The sequence below is a fragment of the Echiichthys vipera genome (genome assembly GCF_963691815.1).
Source record: "Echiichthys vipera genome assembly, chromosome: 7".
NCBI lineage: Eukaryota > Metazoa > Chordata > Actinopteri > Perciformes > Trachinidae > Echiichthys > Echiichthys vipera.
The window spans coordinates 15,357,940-15,377,078 of record NC_139832.1 but is presented as its reverse complement, the minus strand read 5'-3'; the positions used below and the strand labels follow the sequence as shown (position 1 = coordinate 15,377,078).

General features: G+C 42.9%; 1 protein-coding gene across 2 annotated transcripts in view; it reads right to left on the bottom strand.

Moving 5' to 3' along the window:
* The window catches only part of reln (reelin), a 92,402-nt gene that overhangs the window by 66,835 nt on the left and 6,428 nt on the right, over nucleotides 1-19,139 (bottom strand). For both annotated transcript variants that reach the window (XM_083917261.1, XM_083917262.1), the window contains exon 2: nucleotides 5,992-6,099. In XM_083917261.1, coding sequence (XP_083773387.1) covers nucleotides 5,992-6,099 — 108 coding nt within the window. The remainder of the gene's footprint in view (nucleotides 1-5,991; nucleotides 6,100-19,139) is intronic.

Sequence of the window (19,139 nt, the reverse complement as noted above, 5' to 3'; positions counted from 1 at the left end):
ATGTGGGTCCACCTTTAATTAAAAATGGATTATGGTTTATTCTCTTTGAATTATTTGAAGGTGGGGTTACTTTTGTCTTTTAAAAAGGATTTGCGCATTTGATGCATAATCACCCAAGCATTCCTCTGGACTCTGAGAGCACCCAAATGTTTAGCCACCTGTTAGCAGCTTCAAGGCATTGTGAGATTAGTGGGGGAGGACGTGCCGGGCAATGTGAGGCACAGAACAGAGGCTCAGTCTGGGCGCGAGGGTTGGGAAAGTCCTGTGCCAGCAAAGCAGAGAGATTTACAGCAAGCCGACCAGCCGATCTCAAGTCTGATCTAAGGCTGTGCCGCAGAGGACACAAATCACCTCCCATACATAACCCTGCCCCTGACAACTCATTTCATCTTTTGCACTAATGAATTCATCATCAGGAGGGATCTGCCTTTGGGTGCCTCAGCCCTGAGCAGAGAAGGAGTAATGGCTTAGATAAGTCATCATCATCATTATCAACATCATCATCACCACCACCGCCAGCACTACCTCGCCTCTGTTTAGGCTATCGTTCAGGAGCAACAGTTTGGAACTGTGCAACGTCCTTGACGGAGTTGCAAAAGGGTAACTTTGGTAGTGTCCAAGGTTATTACAAGGTTGGATGTCAAAGTGAATGTGTCATAGATGTGCATCCAAAGTGTGAGAATCAGCATGAGTGTGCGTATGTCAATGGAATTTGAATGTGTTGTGGTATGAGTGGATAAATCAGCGAGTGTGAGAGCTCTTATGGTAGCAAGCAAGTTTATATATGTGTGTATGTGTGTAACTGTGTGTGAAGGAGTCTAAGCGGCGCAGTCAGGGAGCTGTCAGCAGAAAGCCAGGGAGCAGGTTGATCACAGGGCTGCAGTGCGTTTGAAGTCTCCTAGGGACTGACAGCTTCTCTCCCCATGGGAACCCCTTCGCCCCTTCTCTCCTCCTTGCACCACCCTTTCTCTATATCATTCCTCTTTATCCTCAATCACTCCGTACACGTTATCTCCATCTCAGTTTTTCTCCTCATCCCACTGATGGAAGGAGTATGTGGAAGCACACTTGCGCTCTCCTGGGACTGTAAGTGCTCCCAAACAAGGCTTTGTTCAGTAGGAATCACACCTGCGAGTGTGTCTCTGTAAATACTGACATGATGAGCTGCCATCTCTCATAGTCTGACATTCTTGCTGACATTCAATCTGGCTCGGTGGCAGGAGGGCTAAGACAGTCGACCTTCAGCCTCGAGATGGATGAGCATGTGGATATCAGGATTTGAATGCATAATTGCGCATAATGAGAAGGAAAGACCATTCATGATTGTGTGTTTCTATTTCTCGATTTTAAATGTATGTAAGGTATGGTGGTTACGCTTTTGACCGCACACCTTCTATGGCTCCTCCTCCACAGGTCAAGGTGCAGCAGGATTTCATCTCTAACCGGGCCGTGTGTTAGCATGAGCCCATCCGTCATGGGGACAGAGTGTCAGCTAGATGTCCCTGTCACTAAGCTGTCCATTTTGTCAGACCGCCAGATCCATCATATTAAGATGGGGACTGATCCTTGCTAGCAGAAGCCAACCACCTCGCAAATACATACAAATATGCAAATTAACGACAAAATAAACATCACCCCGCAAACGAGCCATCCATCAATGACCAGTTTCCCAGCAGCTCAGCATTGGCACAGCAACACCAATCAGCCACTCCGTCAGAGGGAGTGATGGAACGCCATCCTTTCATTTTCTCTCCCTCCTTCCCCCTCTTTATATCACATGCGGTCTCCTTTTCATTGGTCCCTCTTTGCCATTTTTCAAGCACACTTTCTCCAATTTTCTCCTCTCACCCTCCACTCATATTTATACCCTTAATTTCAAACACTTTGTCAGCCCCATATTGGCATTTTTGCTTCTCCATTTTCCTCTCAATTTTCAAAGCTCTCTCCTCTCTACAAGTGCCTTTTCTTCTTCATCGTTATTATTAAATATCTGGAGACATTTAGAATGAATACTTGTTCTGTCTTTGTGTTTGAGTGGATAATGATGTGAGGGGAAACATTTTGCCATAAGGGAAGAAATACCAGTCAGACCACATGTGACATTTCTTTCCATACTGGCCCTGGCCTGTGGGGTCCAATACATCACCACGTCAGTGATGTGCGACATACAACAGCAAACTGTTCTCAACTGAACCTAAACCACATAAATCAGAATTATGATAATGTACAAAAGTCATTATTTTCATCCTAAAATCTTTGAAAATGCCACTTTGTAAGCTGTGTGAGTTCCTTTAGGAAAGCCAAGAGACTGGAATGGAAAGAAACAGCTATTAATGGAATAAAAGTCAGGGGAGGGAAAAATCATGAAGCAGAAGTTGGAATTTTGCAGCAGCTGACTCAGTCCAGACTCATGTTGCTTTTCTGGCATGTTTTACACACACACACACAGACACACAGACACAGACACACACACACACACACACACACACACACACATACATACAGAGTATAAAACTTTCACGGTAAAATATGTTACAAAGGTCTCTGATGAGCAATTACGTTGTCTAACTATACTATACAATATAATAAAACAAATCACCTTACTACCTCTTCCGTTAACAGTATATTGTGACTGTATGAATCCCCACAGTGACATGTTGAGTCTTTCCTGCCAGCCCCTCACACCTTGAAATAGAATAACTGTTGTGACTGTGCCTCAGCCAGACTGGTGTATTGGGCCCCTTATAGACACATTTATAAAAACCACAGTCAATTTACACTCTCTCTCATTGCCTCTCTCAAGTGGACTTGGCTCCCAAAATTAACATTGTTTTTAGCTCCAGTTTGTCTGAGTCTGCAATAGCCATAGAAAAGCAATTACAGCATCATAAAGGTTTGTGGTTAGCCACCCAGCGGCTACCGGGGATCCCTTGCCTTTAAGCAGTAGAGGGAACGAGTAGTGGGAAACCGGAGCCGCAGCTCAGCCTAGAAAGCCGGGGATACAGCATTCCTCGGACAACCCTGATTGCCCCCCAATTGCTCCATCACACTTCAGCTAATTCGACAACGAGTGGGTGTTCTGGCGACGCAGTAAAAAGTCCCTCAAAGCTTCACATTTTTTTTTAACTAATGTGGTGTGAAGTGCATTGTTACTCAGAGGGAGTGGAAGCCAATAAAATGCTCATTCTCTGTCTCCATGTCGTGGTGTCTGTGTGTGAGTGTATGTGTGAAGGTATCTACATTAACGCATGTGACGGACAAAAACCACAAAAACATTAAAGACAAAGAAAAAGGATGAACCATCATGTGTATTTGCATGTGGTGTGGTCATGCACTGGTTTTATTAGTTTTCTGTAAAAGTTAGTGAAGGTTGACACAAAAGACCAAGAGTAATTCTCTCTTCGGGGGCCACTGTCCAGTCTGTCTGCTCGCTCCAATAGCTCTGACCACACCGACCACGAGACATCCCCACACAGAGTGTACAAACACTAACCTCTCCGTCTCCACAACTTCCTGCCTCTATCTGTTTATTCTATCTTCATTTTTCTCTGTTTCAAACCACTCATGCTTACTAAGTTTCTTTGTCTTTCTTTTACTCGCCCTCTTTCTCTCCACTGACACAATTTAGCAGAAATAAAAGATAATTTAAAAGTGCCTCCTTCTCTTCTTGTTTACCATTTTCTAGTTTTTTAAAATCTCAAAAACATTCAGATTCATCTTGATTTACCACTGATCTTCTCCCTGTGTGTGCAATCCTGCGGTGCAGTGCAGTGAGGTTTCATTTTTCCCCTGCTGGAGTTCATGTTGGTTCCCGCACTGATACATCTGTCAGCCACATGTAACCCTAACCAGTCGCCGCTCTAGCAGCTGTACACAGCTGGAGTGTGTGTATGTGCTTTTGAGTGAGAGCTGATGGTAATTTCTCTATTGAATACTATGTGTATGTATGCATTGCTGTCCATGTGTACCTTTGTCGCATACATGCTTCCATTGAGGGGGATTGGAACCACACCCTATCTTAGACCCTCTACACTAAACACTGGTATCATAAACTCCCTTGTGGAGTTTTGTGACCCTCTTGTCCTCACCGATCCTTTTATATTTGTCCCAACAACAATAGACATCAAGCGGTGTCTTGTCCATTATTGTTCCACTGCATAATCTTCAAGGCATTTTGCTCAAATACTGGCTTTCTTATGCACAGCGATGTCACCAGGTTTCCATGAGCTCATTGATGAAGCTCTCTCTCCTCTCTCTCTCTCTCTCTCTCTCTCTCTCTCTCTCTCTCTCTCTCTCTCTCTCTCTCTCTTTCTCTCTCTCTTTTCTCTCTCTCTCTCTCTCTCTCTCTCTCTCTCTCTCTCTCTCTCTCTCTCTCTCTCTCTCTCTCTCTCTCTCTCTCTCTCTCTCAGGGAGCATTCGTCTTTAGCCCTCTCAAGGCTAGACCTTCTCTACCCAGAAGTGACACCCTGTCATGGACCATGGTTTGTAGACCCAGGCTGTGTAGGGTATATAGAGTATGGGGGGGTCCCATGAAAATCCTATCTATCTGATGATAGACCAGACGAATAGTAAAGAAAAAGTAAAACTGTAATTTAGACAGCATTACCGCCATGGGTGCTAAGAAGAGGACTATGGTTGCAGTAATTAATCACCCCTCTGTTTTGCCTTTTTGACAGTGATTCTGGGTAACTCCATGGAGTCCCAAAGCCCACACTGGGAGATTTTGTAGGAGAACCAGAGCAGAGAAACACAGTGTAGAGAACTCTTCAGCTGAGGACCGACTGAGTGACTGGTGCTGTAAAAACCTGGACGGCATTGCTGCTTAGCAGTTTACACATACTGTAACGGAAGGTTTTGCAGCCCTATTTTAACAAACCATGCAGAAACTCACAGTCTCACAAGCTGCTGCCTATCAGTCTGTGCAGCACTTCTCTTTAAACTTTTCAAATTAATGAGAGTAAAGCAAAGGTGACGCAATCCTTGCTTGGATGCCTCCCCAGTAAGCAGGGCTGCCAAGAGTGAAGAGCTGCACTGGCCGGGGTGAACTCAGCGCCTGAAGAACAGTGGAGTTAGTCAGGATAAGTGATCCCGCTGGGCAGCAGTTCTGGGCCAGTAGCCCTGTTCTCTGAGGAGTTCTTTATGGCCAATCTATCACCCTGAGAGTGCCCCCACTCCTGCACACAGGGGCTCCATCCACGCACACTAAATCTGAGTGTTAAAATCCTAATTGTACTGTACTTGTCAAAGCAATTTTAGAACTAATTTAACACACACACACACACACACACACACACACACACACACACACACACACAGTATGCAAAGAAAATTTATAATAGTAATGTTAAGAAAACTATTTGACAGCTGGAATATTAATTTAGCATGATGTGTTAAACGTTTTTATAGCCAACCAACAATAAAAAGTACCCAATTGCTAAATTGTTTTCCAAAACCATTATCCATGGATAACTTCTTACTATTATAATGATACAGTATAAAACCAAATGCATGAAAGCTGACCACTGCACCTTTGCTGTAACTCAACATTTGACCAGCTGACCTGATGATCATTAATATTCTCTTTTATGTTATCTGAAGTTTGGTTTTATCTCTCAGAGGCCTCATATACGTCTGTCTCTGGGTTCTCCAATGTCCTTTCCTAATCTCAGATTCAGTTTTCTGTTTTTCTTCTCTCAAGCATCAAAACGCATATGGCCGAACCCATGGTCCCATCATCCCCACTCCTCATCCATCATGGCCTGTCACGAAAGGAGGGGAAGCGGTCTTGTGCTGATTCTGGGAACGGATGTGGATAACTGAGCTGGGTCATGCTCACTGATATTCACTCCATAGACCCAGCTCTAAAAGTCTTGTGCTAAAATGCAAAGCTAAGTCGAGCAGATAATGAGGAGCTTGTATTGGCACAAAAAGCGTGGGTGGGGTGAGGAAGCCACCCTAAACAGCTTGCGGTGTTATCTTATGAAGACTTACCAAAGCCGAAGGCTGCTGGAGCAGGAATGGGAGCCGACTGGACTGGCGTGGAGGTGTAGAGGCCAGTTACCAACAGACCATCAAAGGATACACTGGTAGAGATGGTTACTGAAGAGAAAAGGAAGAGAAAGATGTTTAACATTGAAGTTACTTTCAAGATCCAACGTTATAGCAATTCCAAATCCAGTTGGTTCCTGCATAGAGCAAGTGTTTCCCAAATGTAACTTATGAAATATAATACACTATCCTTTCAGGTTTTAGTGACCCTTTAGTGATAACTCTCAAGAGGACTGGAAGATAAACTGTAATTTACCGCTGATAAGGTGTCGGAGATTGCAAGTACTAAATTATGTTCACACTTCGTTTGCAAGCTTCATTGATAATTAGCTGATGTGATGAACATGCACGTGGACAGAAAGTCTGGAAGTGTATGCTGCTAATGAGCAAAGGGTGCAAGTGTTAACAAATGGAAATCTAAAGTGACTATTTACTGGGAGGTCAATGAGACTAAACGCCCTGCAGGAGGAGAAGAGAGCACACATATGTGCAAGCAGGTGTTAAAGCAAATAATGCCACATACACACACACACAGACACACACACACACACACACACACACACACACACACACACACACACACACACACACACACACACACCTGTGAAATGGAGCTTTGAGTCACTTTTAGAGTAGTTGAACAAGAAAACCAATAAGATCACCTCACTGTCTGTCTCACGGCCAGCCGCTCAAGAATGTAATCTTACTCGTCCCGAACAAATCACAGAGCTTTAATCAAACCGTTTCTCTATTGACAACCACATTAGAACAGACTGATGGGCTAATTGGCTGTAACCCTGATAGCCTTGCTATGCCCCTATTCATCACAGGTCACAACAAACAGCAGAGCAGAACACCATCCGAAGTCTATTATCCAGCTGTACAGCTCTACAGCTTAGTGTATCCAGCAGCAAGTTAACTATTGATCTACCCAGTAAACAAAGGCCCCGAGTGACGGGACCACAGAGCCCGCTACATCATTGGAGGAAAAGAGCTCAGCCACTGGACAGCATCCCGCCAGACAGATCAGAGCACAAGGGAACAGTCTGCGGCTCAGAGGAGAACACACTCCCACAAAAATACACTTATACACTTTTTTAGGAAAACAATCCTTTGCAGTGGGGAATGATGAAGGCATTGTTATTTCCGGACCCTGGAATCTCCCCTGCTTTTGGGGTGAAAAGGGAATGGGAAAAGAAAGAGACACCGGCAGCACTTTTTATTTTTTTATAGGAATAGCAACATGTTGGTTTAGTCTCAGGGCGTTCATATTTCTGGGCTTGGTGTGTTTCGATGTTGGAATCTGGGCAGAGCAGACTCCTGTGTGGCCCAGTCTCCCTGCCTGTCTGTCTGGGTGACTCCATTAACACATCCTCGCAGAAGGCACCCAGTGTTTGTCTGTGTGTGTGTGTTCTGTATGTGTCTGTGTATATTGGATGTGTTACACCCTGCCCTGAGAGTTCAGCCCATCTTTCCCCCTCCTGTCTCTCTTTCATATCAAAGCCTCAGTAATTCATCCCACAACTTTTGTTATTATATCCAGACATCTCTTCTCCTGTGGTGTTTTTTTACACAGAAGTCCAGCTCTAATGCTGTATTCAACATGCTCTCTGCTCCACTACAGTATACAACAGTAAATTACCTACTTGTTAAGGCTGCTGAATCTTTAAAACATGCCTACTTTATAGTTTCCAGGCATATAGTTGACACTTCCTTCATAAAACTATGCAACCAAAGCTTTTTTTTTCAAGCGGGATGAACGGTATATGCTTGGCTTCTGTATCTGAATAAACAGAGCTACAATAACATTAGTCGTAGAATAGCATACATTTCACAGTTGATGTAAAATATAATGAATGTAATGTTAATCAATCAAAAGAGAGGGCTGTATGCAGTTGCTCTTGGTCCATATAACATATTATACAAATAAAATGATAAGTCTCAGTTGTCTGCAAATATTTCTCTTTTGTATGAATGGCTTTGTGTGATAAACAAGAAATCTCTCTGTATTCCTTTTTCTTGTCAGCTGTGAGCAGTGCCAAATTCTATCAGCATTTACAATGTGTACAAGAAGGTGTATTGCGAGAAAGATATTTTGCTCGGCAACAGAAACATTATCACATTCAATCCATGCTGCTCAGTGCACCTCTAACTCTGCAATACTAACAGAATGCATGGAAAAGACCTCCACATTCAAAGAAGCAATTATCATGTTTATGCAGTGCATACATATGCCATGTGCTGTCTTTTATGCTATTTTTGCTTCCCAGAATACATTACGTATTCAACAAATCTATCCCAGAGTATTGTGAGAAAGGTTATCAGTGTTTACATGATGTTGTATTGATCCAAGGCCATGGCATGATGCAGTATTTAATGGAGTAATGGACTTGGATTAACGCACTAAGTTGAACCAGTCATCACCAGCCTCCGTACCGTACACACAATATGCTCATTTCTACATTTCCAGTGACCTGCATCACCAAGGTTACACACACTCCATTACTCTCCATAGACCCCTTCATAGAGCTGCACACACATAGACACAAAAGATTTTTTTCTGCTTCCACCATGCTATTTCTCTTTATCACTGCTTACACCTTTATCCCAGCCTCACTCCTGTTCATTCAAAAAAAAAAACCCTCTCCTGCACTTTCCCAATCCACTCCCTTCTCATGCATTTTTTGCTCCCTAGCAGCACTGTGCCTGCGCTCTGTTTGATGTGGAAGTTGAGGGTAGAAAGAGTGAAGGGGAGTCAAAGCTAGGGGCACAAGGTTACAATCGAAAAACAAGAACTGGGGCAAAGAGGGATGGAGAGATGGGTAGTAGTGGAGTGGCCTACGGAGAGTAGCACTACCTGATCAATACAAATGCAAGAGCTAAATTATTTAGACAGGTCTCTAACACCCCTCTCTCCCTTGCCTGTCGAACGCAACAGATGGATGAGCCAATCAGATCAGATCCAATCACCTGTGGACACACACACACACACACACACACACACACACACACACACACACACACACACACACACACACACACACACACACACACACACACACACAGATCTAAAGGAGGAGACTGGAGGCCTTTGATGGTAGCCTTTAAAATTCTTGTCCATACTTCATTTCTGAGTACTGTTCACTTGGCTGAGGGGGATGAGAAGCCACGAGGAGGGAATAAGGGTGAGCTTTATTAACATCTAACATATTAGCCCATTCTGTGCATGTGAGCATCTGTGTGTAAACACACTGTGTGCACTTGTTTGTGATTTGTTCATGTGGAAACAACCAGGTGTTGGGGTAACACAGTTCATCCAAACATCTGCACTGAATTTAAGGTTTTTCCTACTATTAGACTCAAAAAAGACAAATAGCTTTACTATGGAACATGAGCAGTTGAAAGAGATTTCTAGATAAACACATAGTATCAATTCATTTCAAATAACTGTATGTGTTTCTGAAAGGTGATGAAAACACGCGTGACACCGAAACAGGAAACGACTGTGAGTTGAACCTTCTCACTTCTAATCCATAGTCTCTGGCTCTCTGTAGCAGTCAGGTGCACCCTTAGACCCTGACCTACAGACACCCTTTGCTCTTGATCTCTCACCTTTCACTTCGACTCCACATCAGGTCTTCTACATGCTCCTGGAGAAATCTGGTGTCTGTAGTTGCAAGTGCACATAACTGAGGTCTTGCAAAAACGCTCATTACACTTTATGCATAGCACTAACACCCACATGCACACACTCGTACTTTATACTTGAGCACACCGCAGAGCACATCCCTTGGCCCTAAGCCAGCATGTAATATTGATGATGCGATGTGGTATGCCTCATTACAGACACACACAACCATGCTCCTACTCAACTATTGATGGGCCCGGGGCCTTCTTCACTTCTCTGGATCCACCAGGAGTAATGTTAAGGCACAAAGTACCAGCACACCACACATGGCAACAAAACATGTACGCTTCGCATATGTACGCTTCGCAGAATACACACAGTGCTATCTAATCAGTAATGGGAAATTATTAATCTGTGACAATCTATGAGCAGTAATAAGATAAGGAATAGTTGCCAGTATATTGAAAAGCCTATTTTCCAACTATCTTTATCCATGCGCGGAACAACAACCTTTTACTAACTGATTAACTTCTTCTGACCACCAGGCAATCAAGAACAACAGCATTAGTTCCTAGCATGACCTGAGTTCATCACCATATCCTGAATGCTGTAAAAAGCATCCTCAACATGAGACAAACAAGGTACTAGAGGAAGACAGGGAATAGATATTTAAAATTTATAAGATACGAGTACGGTTTTACACTAGTCCCAAAGAGATGCGCTGTTGCCTTGAGAAATGAATGCACCTGAGGTAGACAGTGAATCTGTTTTTTTCTCATCTTATTCTTTCTTTATTTATAGTACACAGAGTGAGTGAGCATCAATGACTGATCGATGGTCTTGGTCGATTCCTTGAACAAAAATCAAGAAGTATGAGTGTTGCTCAGTCTATGCTGGGTCAGCAATCATATTCGGGACACGAAGAAAGTGGTATCCTAAAAGTTGTGGCTGGAAACGCTTGGTGTCATGAGCTCATCCTTAGAAAGCAGCGTGGCGAGGGACTAGGCTGGAGCTGGACAATATGTCTGGGAGCTCTGACTGAAGACCTGATTTACATCGCAGCCTAGTCCACTTGCATTTAAGTCCCTTTATGGCTGGCATGGCCTAAAATGCTCCTTTCTGCTTTGTATACAAACACACCCAGCAGTCTTCACCGCACCTACATTCATAGCCTTTACTTTACTTAAACAAGTCTTGGCAAAAAAATTTCAGAAGTCCCCAGGACTGGAAAGATGTGGCTCCACAAAGAGGTTCGGACACGATTTAAATTGGTAGCACTCACTTATACCAGATATAACATATCATCTGTACTGTTGCATAATTACAGCATAAGGTAGCATGAGTCACATATTGAGGCAAATAATTTGAAATGCAAGACACAGCAAAAGAGATACTGTAACAGAAAATATTATTAATGAAATCCCCCCCACCCCAAGTGAACCAGGAGGACGCCCTTATTGTTTCCAAATGGATGGAGGTTTTCCTGGCAGCAATCTGGATAAAGATAGCCGACCATCTGACCCATATCCCACTGACAGACAAACACGTGCCCTAGAGAGTACCAGGAAATGGACGCCAGACCATGGGGAAGCTATAGTTCCATCTGTTTCCATGGTCATGCCAGTGTTGGGGTGCCACTTCACTCTGAGCTTCCTGAAATGGTTCAAACTGTCAGTCACCTGAGCATGACACCATGATGGATAGGCCATTATTTCCTCCGATAAGGAAGGGAAAGACTGGTCCTTTACACTGGCCACAAATTCAAGAAGATACAGACAAACTGCATCTTGTAAGTATGACTGTCTCTCTACAGTTTCAGAAGATTGTGTGGGAAGTGTATTTCTGCACATATATGTGTCATGTGGTGTTCCAGTCAGGTCTTAGAGGCATCATTCCATTGCGTAACCTTCTGGCACCATCCTGGCCTGCTGGCACTGCCATCTGCTGCTGTGAAACATTAGATCAGAGACAACTGAGCTTCTACAGGTCTGATTAACAGCAACATCTCCAACATTTTTTTTTTGTTGCATGAAAGCAATTCATCTCTTGGGACCAGTTTACAGGTCCTTTCATGATAACTGCCAGAGATTATAATGTGTGGCCTATTCTTGTTCTGGCTCCAACATGCTCTGTTGCGGTTCTGTTTACCGAGGAGGGGAGTTGAAGCCTTCCTGCCTTCCTAACTTGGCTTCACCCCTGCAACAGCCGTGTAGAAAAACAGGAGTGAAGAGGCAGTTCTGTCACCAACATCCTGTTCCTCACACATAATCTGCTTCAGAATCACACTTCATTGTGCTGCTCTCATACCATGCAATGTATGAGTGTGTCTGGTTACATTTATATGAGCTTGAAAGTCACATGCTTGATCACAAGCAAGCATAGGAGTGTAAGTTATTCTACACAAAAAGAAGCCTCCGTTTATATCTTCCTAAGTCTCCAGAGTGTAATGGTTTTTTTATGCTTTAGGGATGTTTTCTTTCTTTTTATTATGGATACTGGGGTAACACCATTTGCATATCTGCAAGCAATTTAGAAGTTATATTATTCTGCACACAATGTGCTATACAAGCCCCCACCACAGCGACTTCCTGGTTGATCCAATAAGGAAGTGCCAAAAATTGCAGGTTGCCCAGTGGCCACTAGGGGCAAGTTTCATAATAGAGCTATTTCTCATTGACCTTAATGTTAAATAGGCCGTTTTAACAGCATATTTAAACCTATTTAAGGCCTTTTACAAAAAACATTCTAGTCTGTATGTTTAGGTCATGTCTCATAATTATGGGCGCGGCCTCGAGTGACAGCTAGCCGCTGGCCCTCACTTCACCTCGGAGGAATATGTCAGCCAGATGGACGTATCTCCATCCCCTCAATGTCACATCAATGCCCTTCTTTGGTAAGCAGAAATGAGGCAGAGTCAAAGTCAAACAAGATGGCGACTCCCGTAGGCGTGTACAATTGGATCAGGTTGAGAGAAAGGTCCTCGAGGGATAGGCTACGTCCATTTTTTTATACAGTCTATGGTGCTATATATGCTTTTCTTTCTCAGTGATGTGCCAAAAGGTTGACATTTGATTTACAAGGAAGACAACCCCACTGGGATTGCATATCCACTAATCAACAAGGCCAAATCAGTTATGACAGAACATTTCTTCACGGTTTCTAACTTAACATTGCATGTTCAGTAGAAGCACATCACGCTTTGACAACTCAAAGGCTACTCTCTTTACCTGTGAGGGGCTTTGATAGCACATCATCTCTCTGGGCTTTTAACATTATTCATTGGTTCATTGTACAGAGGCCTCAAATAGCACTCACATCCCATCTAAGTAGAGATCTCTGCTATCACACTCTAAATGGGTTTTGATAAGCTCCAGTTCTAGTATATGGACCTCATCTTTACCAATCTTGATTAGAGAAAAAAGGGTAAGAATATATACTGAACATACAAGTGCAAAAGATAACTGGATAAGATCAGAGACCTGAAGCAGTGAAATAATCCTTCATTATTACTAAAGTCATCTTCTAAAGCACAAGATTTAAAAACAAAACATTCAGCATGGAGGTAATATAATTCAGGACATTCATGAAATGCACAATTGGTAGCTGCTGTAAAGGGTTACATTGATTCTTTCCCTCTGTCGCTTGGTGACTGCCAGCAGGACTGGAGAGTGAACTATCCTTACTGTATGATCAACACCATGTGTTCTGCAGACAGAGAAACAGTTTCAGTCTCAGCCATCCAGTCCTAACAAGCAAAACATCTTAATTTACTTGTTGGAGCCATACTGCGACAATGCTAACATGCAATTAAAAGCCAAGGTGTTTATCATGAGAGCATACACTTTTCTTTGTATTTACTAATGCAGGTTACAGAGGAAAACCTGCATTAGTACGGCTTCGACTTCCTGAGACACAGTCAAAGGAATGTAGGAAAACTCTAAAAGCTCAGTCAGCTTTAGAAACTAGGGTAAAACTCAAACCACAACTCCTCCACAAACACACACTATTACACTTGTATATATATTTTAACAATTTATGGTAAGCTTTAAGACACTTACCCCATCCATCCACACATGTAAGTAGACACATCATCATCTCATACACTGGCAAATAGTCAAACACAAAGAGCCAATAAACAGCCCAGCTGTGAAACTATACGCAGATAATATTGAGACATTGGACGTGTTCCAACACTGTTGCATATTTTCCTTTCCATCTCACCTGCTCCATTAGCTGCCCAGATAGGGAACAGGAAGGAGTTAATGAGGTCCGAGCTGTCAACCTCATTGGCTTCAATGTCCCCTTCAGGAACATCAGGCTACTTAGCCTAAATGACCTTCAACCCCTTGCCACAGCTCGTCTTTCCTCCACCTCCCAGAGCCCCCAACAGCTCTCCACAAACTGCTTGACAGCTGAGCGAGCCATGACCGGAAGGCATCTGTCAAAACAAGGCCTTGAAACTTTGGACAAGGATGAGCAGGGCTTTGCAGATACACAGAGGGACAAAAGTTCATGTTATCAAAATTTACACTCTTTCAGTCCAGGTTGACCTGCCTGGCCACATAGGTCATATTGTTTGAATAACCACACATTATTATTATTATTATTATTAAAGACAGTGCGACTTGTTGCTGCTAATGGGGGAATTGTTGGGTCTCTGTAAAAATCATAAATAAGAGTGTGGTCTTACTTACTCTATATGTAAAGTGGCTTGAGAAAACTTTTGTCTAGATAGAAAGATAGAGCTTTTGAGAATGAAAAGTAGCTTTTCACTCTGACCTGTTGATGCTTAACTTCTGAAACCACTTTCTCGATCTTCATCGTTTAATGACGTCCATACAGAATCAAGCGCAACAAAGGTTTTTTTTAGGCTCTAATCACTTCTTGTGTAAACCTAAGGGGTACAGAAAGGCTCGTGAAGACACAATCAAGCAGACTTCCTTCTCAATTTTGTCTTTTCTACTATTCTCCAATAGATAGAAAACAATGCCATTAAAATTAACTAACAGACAGACATTGGGGCTGCATCATAGTTAAGTAATTTTAGCATAACGCTTATTGGCTATTTAATGGCATTTAGAAATGTTATATACTCTATGCTAAGAATCAAGTGATCGAAACCAAGATGAATTTGTAGCCACTGCAGAATTGACAGGTGTACAGTACAGGAGAAAATAAAAGTCAAAAATAAAGACGGGATCTAGTCCATCCTTGTAGTGGGGAGATGGACTATTTTTTGGTGACACACAAAATACACCTCTCATCACATACAAGGAGAGGAATAGACCAAACTTAATAAATCTCAATGTCTTAGAGCTACTGAGTTATGTTTTATTAAAATCACTCATGGTGCTTATATTGAATAATTTCCAACAGATGAACTATCCTTAAAAATGAATACTGTATTTTCATATTGTATTTAAAAAAATATAAACAATATTTAAACCACAAAAAACAGCCTTGCTTTTTGTTATGTATGCAGAATTTCCATCCCTGCATTTCCAACAGTGCATGTTCGAGGCTCACTAAGGTTCATGAGATGAAAGAGAATAAGTGATTAAGTTAGCATCAAGTGCACCTGCCCTCCTCTGAGCCGCCCTCATGGGCTGACACTTCAAACTGCAGTTTTTATCAGAGTATCAACCTGGACTTTTGAACAGTTTTAGCCTCGGGAAAAGCAAAACACAATCACTTTATGTTGGACGGCAAATTTGAGTTCCAAAAATCTTTTCTTACACACAATTAGTATGGAATTTAAACAAAATCTGTGAGTTTTTACGCAATAAAGTCATGGCTTCAAGGGACCACACCTGACAAAAGAGTAACGACATCAAAGTAGCAGTGGTATGGTTTCACATGGATATTGTTATCACCAAAAGAAATGGAAAACATATCTTTCTCTTGTAAGTTTTTAAGATGGCATACAAAATAATCTGCAAGTTAGTCCATCTACCTGTGCCTGTAACTATTTTGGTTGCCTGCTGTCCAGAAACATCTGGATACAGTCCCCTTTTGCAAGAAAAGACAGCTGTACTGCCTTTTACCTCCTATTACTGTATGCACACTCATGCATATGTGCACATAGGAGCACACACACACACACACAGCACAAACTCAGACTCAAGTTGCCTGCAGTATGACAGGCTGGCAGCAGTCCCAACCATGTTCCCACTATCACAGATATAATAGCTCTAATATGAATAATGGAATTGTCACTTTACACAGGGGTTCACTTCACATCACCACTCTGTCCACCCCTTACAGCATCTCTTGCACAGCCTCTTTACCCTCTCCTCCCTGCTTACACAGTATCATCATAGCACTTGTTTTTATATACCTAGTTAGGAAGCTATATACGATAATGCGACACATATTTGAAAAAACAAATCAAGTACAAAGTAATACTCAATCAAAAGAGTTCAACTGATGTGAAATTATGTAAAATAACCTTTAAAACCCTTTAAAAATAAATGAGCCATGGGCCATGCTATTTGGTCTCATTTAGTTTTCCACAGAAAAACATCTACGGGTCTCATTGATCCTTAAAATACAAAATTGCCCACAGATGTAGTTGAAAGACAACATGATAACTGCTATTCAGCATTTAAATTTGAATTCAGTCCTCAACATGAAGCAATCCTGAAGTTTGGCAAATTTTTAAAGAACTGAAAGACGTCCTGGGAGCTGGAAAGGAAGGCAGGATATTGTGCTTCACCATTTCGCTCTCCGCTCCCTGCTCTTTCTTGGCGTGAAAATTACAGATTATGGCCAACTAAGTGAAAAAGTACTGACATTATTCAAAGTCTGACGGGCCTCCATTGCTTTTGGGTATGAATGTTTGAGTAGAAATAGAGTGACACAGTGGCATGGAGGGCGGGCTTCAGAGAGCAGAGGGGAAAGATTGATTTCTAATTAACAAGCTGGTTGCAGTAATGAAAGACGAGATGGTCTCTACTGGCAGTGGATCAATGGGGAGTGTTTCCCTTGACATCCAGTCTTAATCACACCAGCTCGGCTTGGTAAGAATGCACTCATTGCTGTAATTAATGCTGATGCGCTACCTCCATCACCCTCCTCTCATCCCCGCCTCTTTTCCCTCTTCCCCTGTACCTTAGACCTCTGCTTTCACTTGATAGCGAGGATCACTCAATGACTGGATCACTCTATATCCTCTGCTGTTAAGATACAGTGAAGTGTGCACACAAACAGATGTGTTCAGTCCCTGACAAAGACATTGTGATGTTTATGCTCAGACTAAGGGGTCTGCCCTCAGTTGGATGTATTGGTATTGTGTGTGTTTGTAACCAAAAGTTGCTGCATTCCAATTTTAACCACCACAGTTTGTACTGTTGTTTAACTTTAGTGAGGAACAGCCCCATGCACAGTCAACTGCAACTGGCCACCACTATTTATTTATGTATTACTTTTTGGTACACCTGATAAGTACTTCATCTAAACAAAAATGTTGAGTTTACAGGTATTTGAAATGATTCAATAAAAAAACATGCCTTCCTATTAATTGCCATTGGCATGGCTGCCAGATGGGGCAGAGGTAAATGCTGAGGTGTGATTAGGAGCTGGTCTCATTTCATATTCTTGGTCCCTGTGGGTGTGAGCACTGAGCGGCAGGGAACAGACACGTGTTGCAAGCTCTGGAATAATGTTCAAGTAAAAAGAGTCTGAGGATAGAAATGAGCCAAAGAGAAAGGAACGCTGTCCTTTACATGGATGGACACAGTCAGTCTCTCTTGAGTACAGTGAGGCAGGAAGGTGAAGTCTCACTTCTTCTTATTCTTCACCATCCACTGAGCTGTAAGACATGCTGCTCCTGAGTACTCTTTGGCAGAAAGGGGCTTTTCTTATTTATTTATTTATTGATGACACGTGAAAGGCAAAGGAAAGCTTCCTGATCAACTCTAAAAGCAAGATAAATGTACTAGTCTTCATTTTGGTCTACTGGGAGTGTCTCTGGATGTTCTGATCCTGAGTCAGAGCTCACTGATGACACGTGGACCTGTGGGGGCTGGAAGTATGAGCTTTGATATGTGGGATTTCACAACAGAGCATTTGCGGAATTAAGTATTTTCAGGGGTCCTGTAAACACTAACCCCCTCACCCATGCTGTCACTTTTAGCAGCGATGTTTGTGAGCCTGAGCATGTGTGCAGATGTGTAATCTACCTTGGCCAGCCTGCCGTGTCTCTGTGGGCAGAGGGGGCCTGGTTGTTTGAAGGAGGCTGGAGCTGAATGGGGGGTAGAGCTGGGGCTAATCCGCCTGTGCCACGCGCCATGTGCCCAGCACCCAGCCAGTTGCACCATGCCGCCTCCTCTGTTGTGGGTCCATTGGAGCGCTACAAGGCCCTCTGAATGCTATCAGCACAGACTACACACTGCCCCCCAAGCAGGGATTACAGCTCTCTGAATGAAGCCGCCAGGAGGAGGATCCAGAGCAAGAGGAGGAGAAGGAGGAGGAGGAGGTACACGATCCTCCAACAGGAGCTCCATTCTCTAAAAGGAAGAGGCCATCGGCAAAGCTGACACGCTAATCAACAGCGGCTGGGAAACCACCCCATGAGAACAACACGTCCACCATGAAGGATGGGGAGGAGGGAAGAAAGGTTTAAAAAGGATCCATCAATTTTCAAAAATCCGGCTTAAAGCCACTCGGTACTCCTTAAGGAGAATGAACACTGGTCCATTGTTATGAGGTAGATTGGGATGGGGACATTAGCATGAGTTTGCATAGATACACGGGGCTCTTAATGTTATGTGCAGACCTTGTGTTTGGGCTTTCTGTGATGAAAAAAAACTTTGTAATTATGTTTACAACCTGTTTCCAAGTAGAAAGTAAACATCAAAGAGGCAGAGGAAAGAGGGGGGAACTGTAATGTGCCAGTAAAAAAACCTATTCAAATAGACTGTAGAAGGGACTTCCCTTGTGTTTTCTATTGGAAAACTTGTGCAGTAAATACAGCGCGGTTGGGATTCATCCTCACACCCTCAGGGTCTGGGGTCTGTTGTGTGGGCTCTGTGAGCTGGTGTTCTGTTTCTTACTAAGGCAATGACTGGAATACAGAATTCCTCATCAAAGTTAATATTCAGCAACAGGAATGTGAGTAAGTAACCAACAAGAATGCTACCAACTCGCTTTGTGCTCCAGGCGTGGGAAAAACTCATAGTGTCACCATATTTTTGGGGCGGTCTACTATGTTGCTCAAGTAGTGGAATCTGTGTTAGTGTTGCTGTCTTAACTTAAACCTCCAGACACCAGAAAGGGACACAAGGGAAACACAACGAGCGAGTACATACTAAGAAAGCAGGAGCCCTAGCATCTGCAGTTTGTATTATCAACAGAGATGCTCCAAATCAGGCAAACCCCCAAAAGGCAAGCACACACTCTAACATCCTGAAAATACTTACGCCCACTCATCTGCCCACTCATGAAAGTTACTGAAAATGCATCT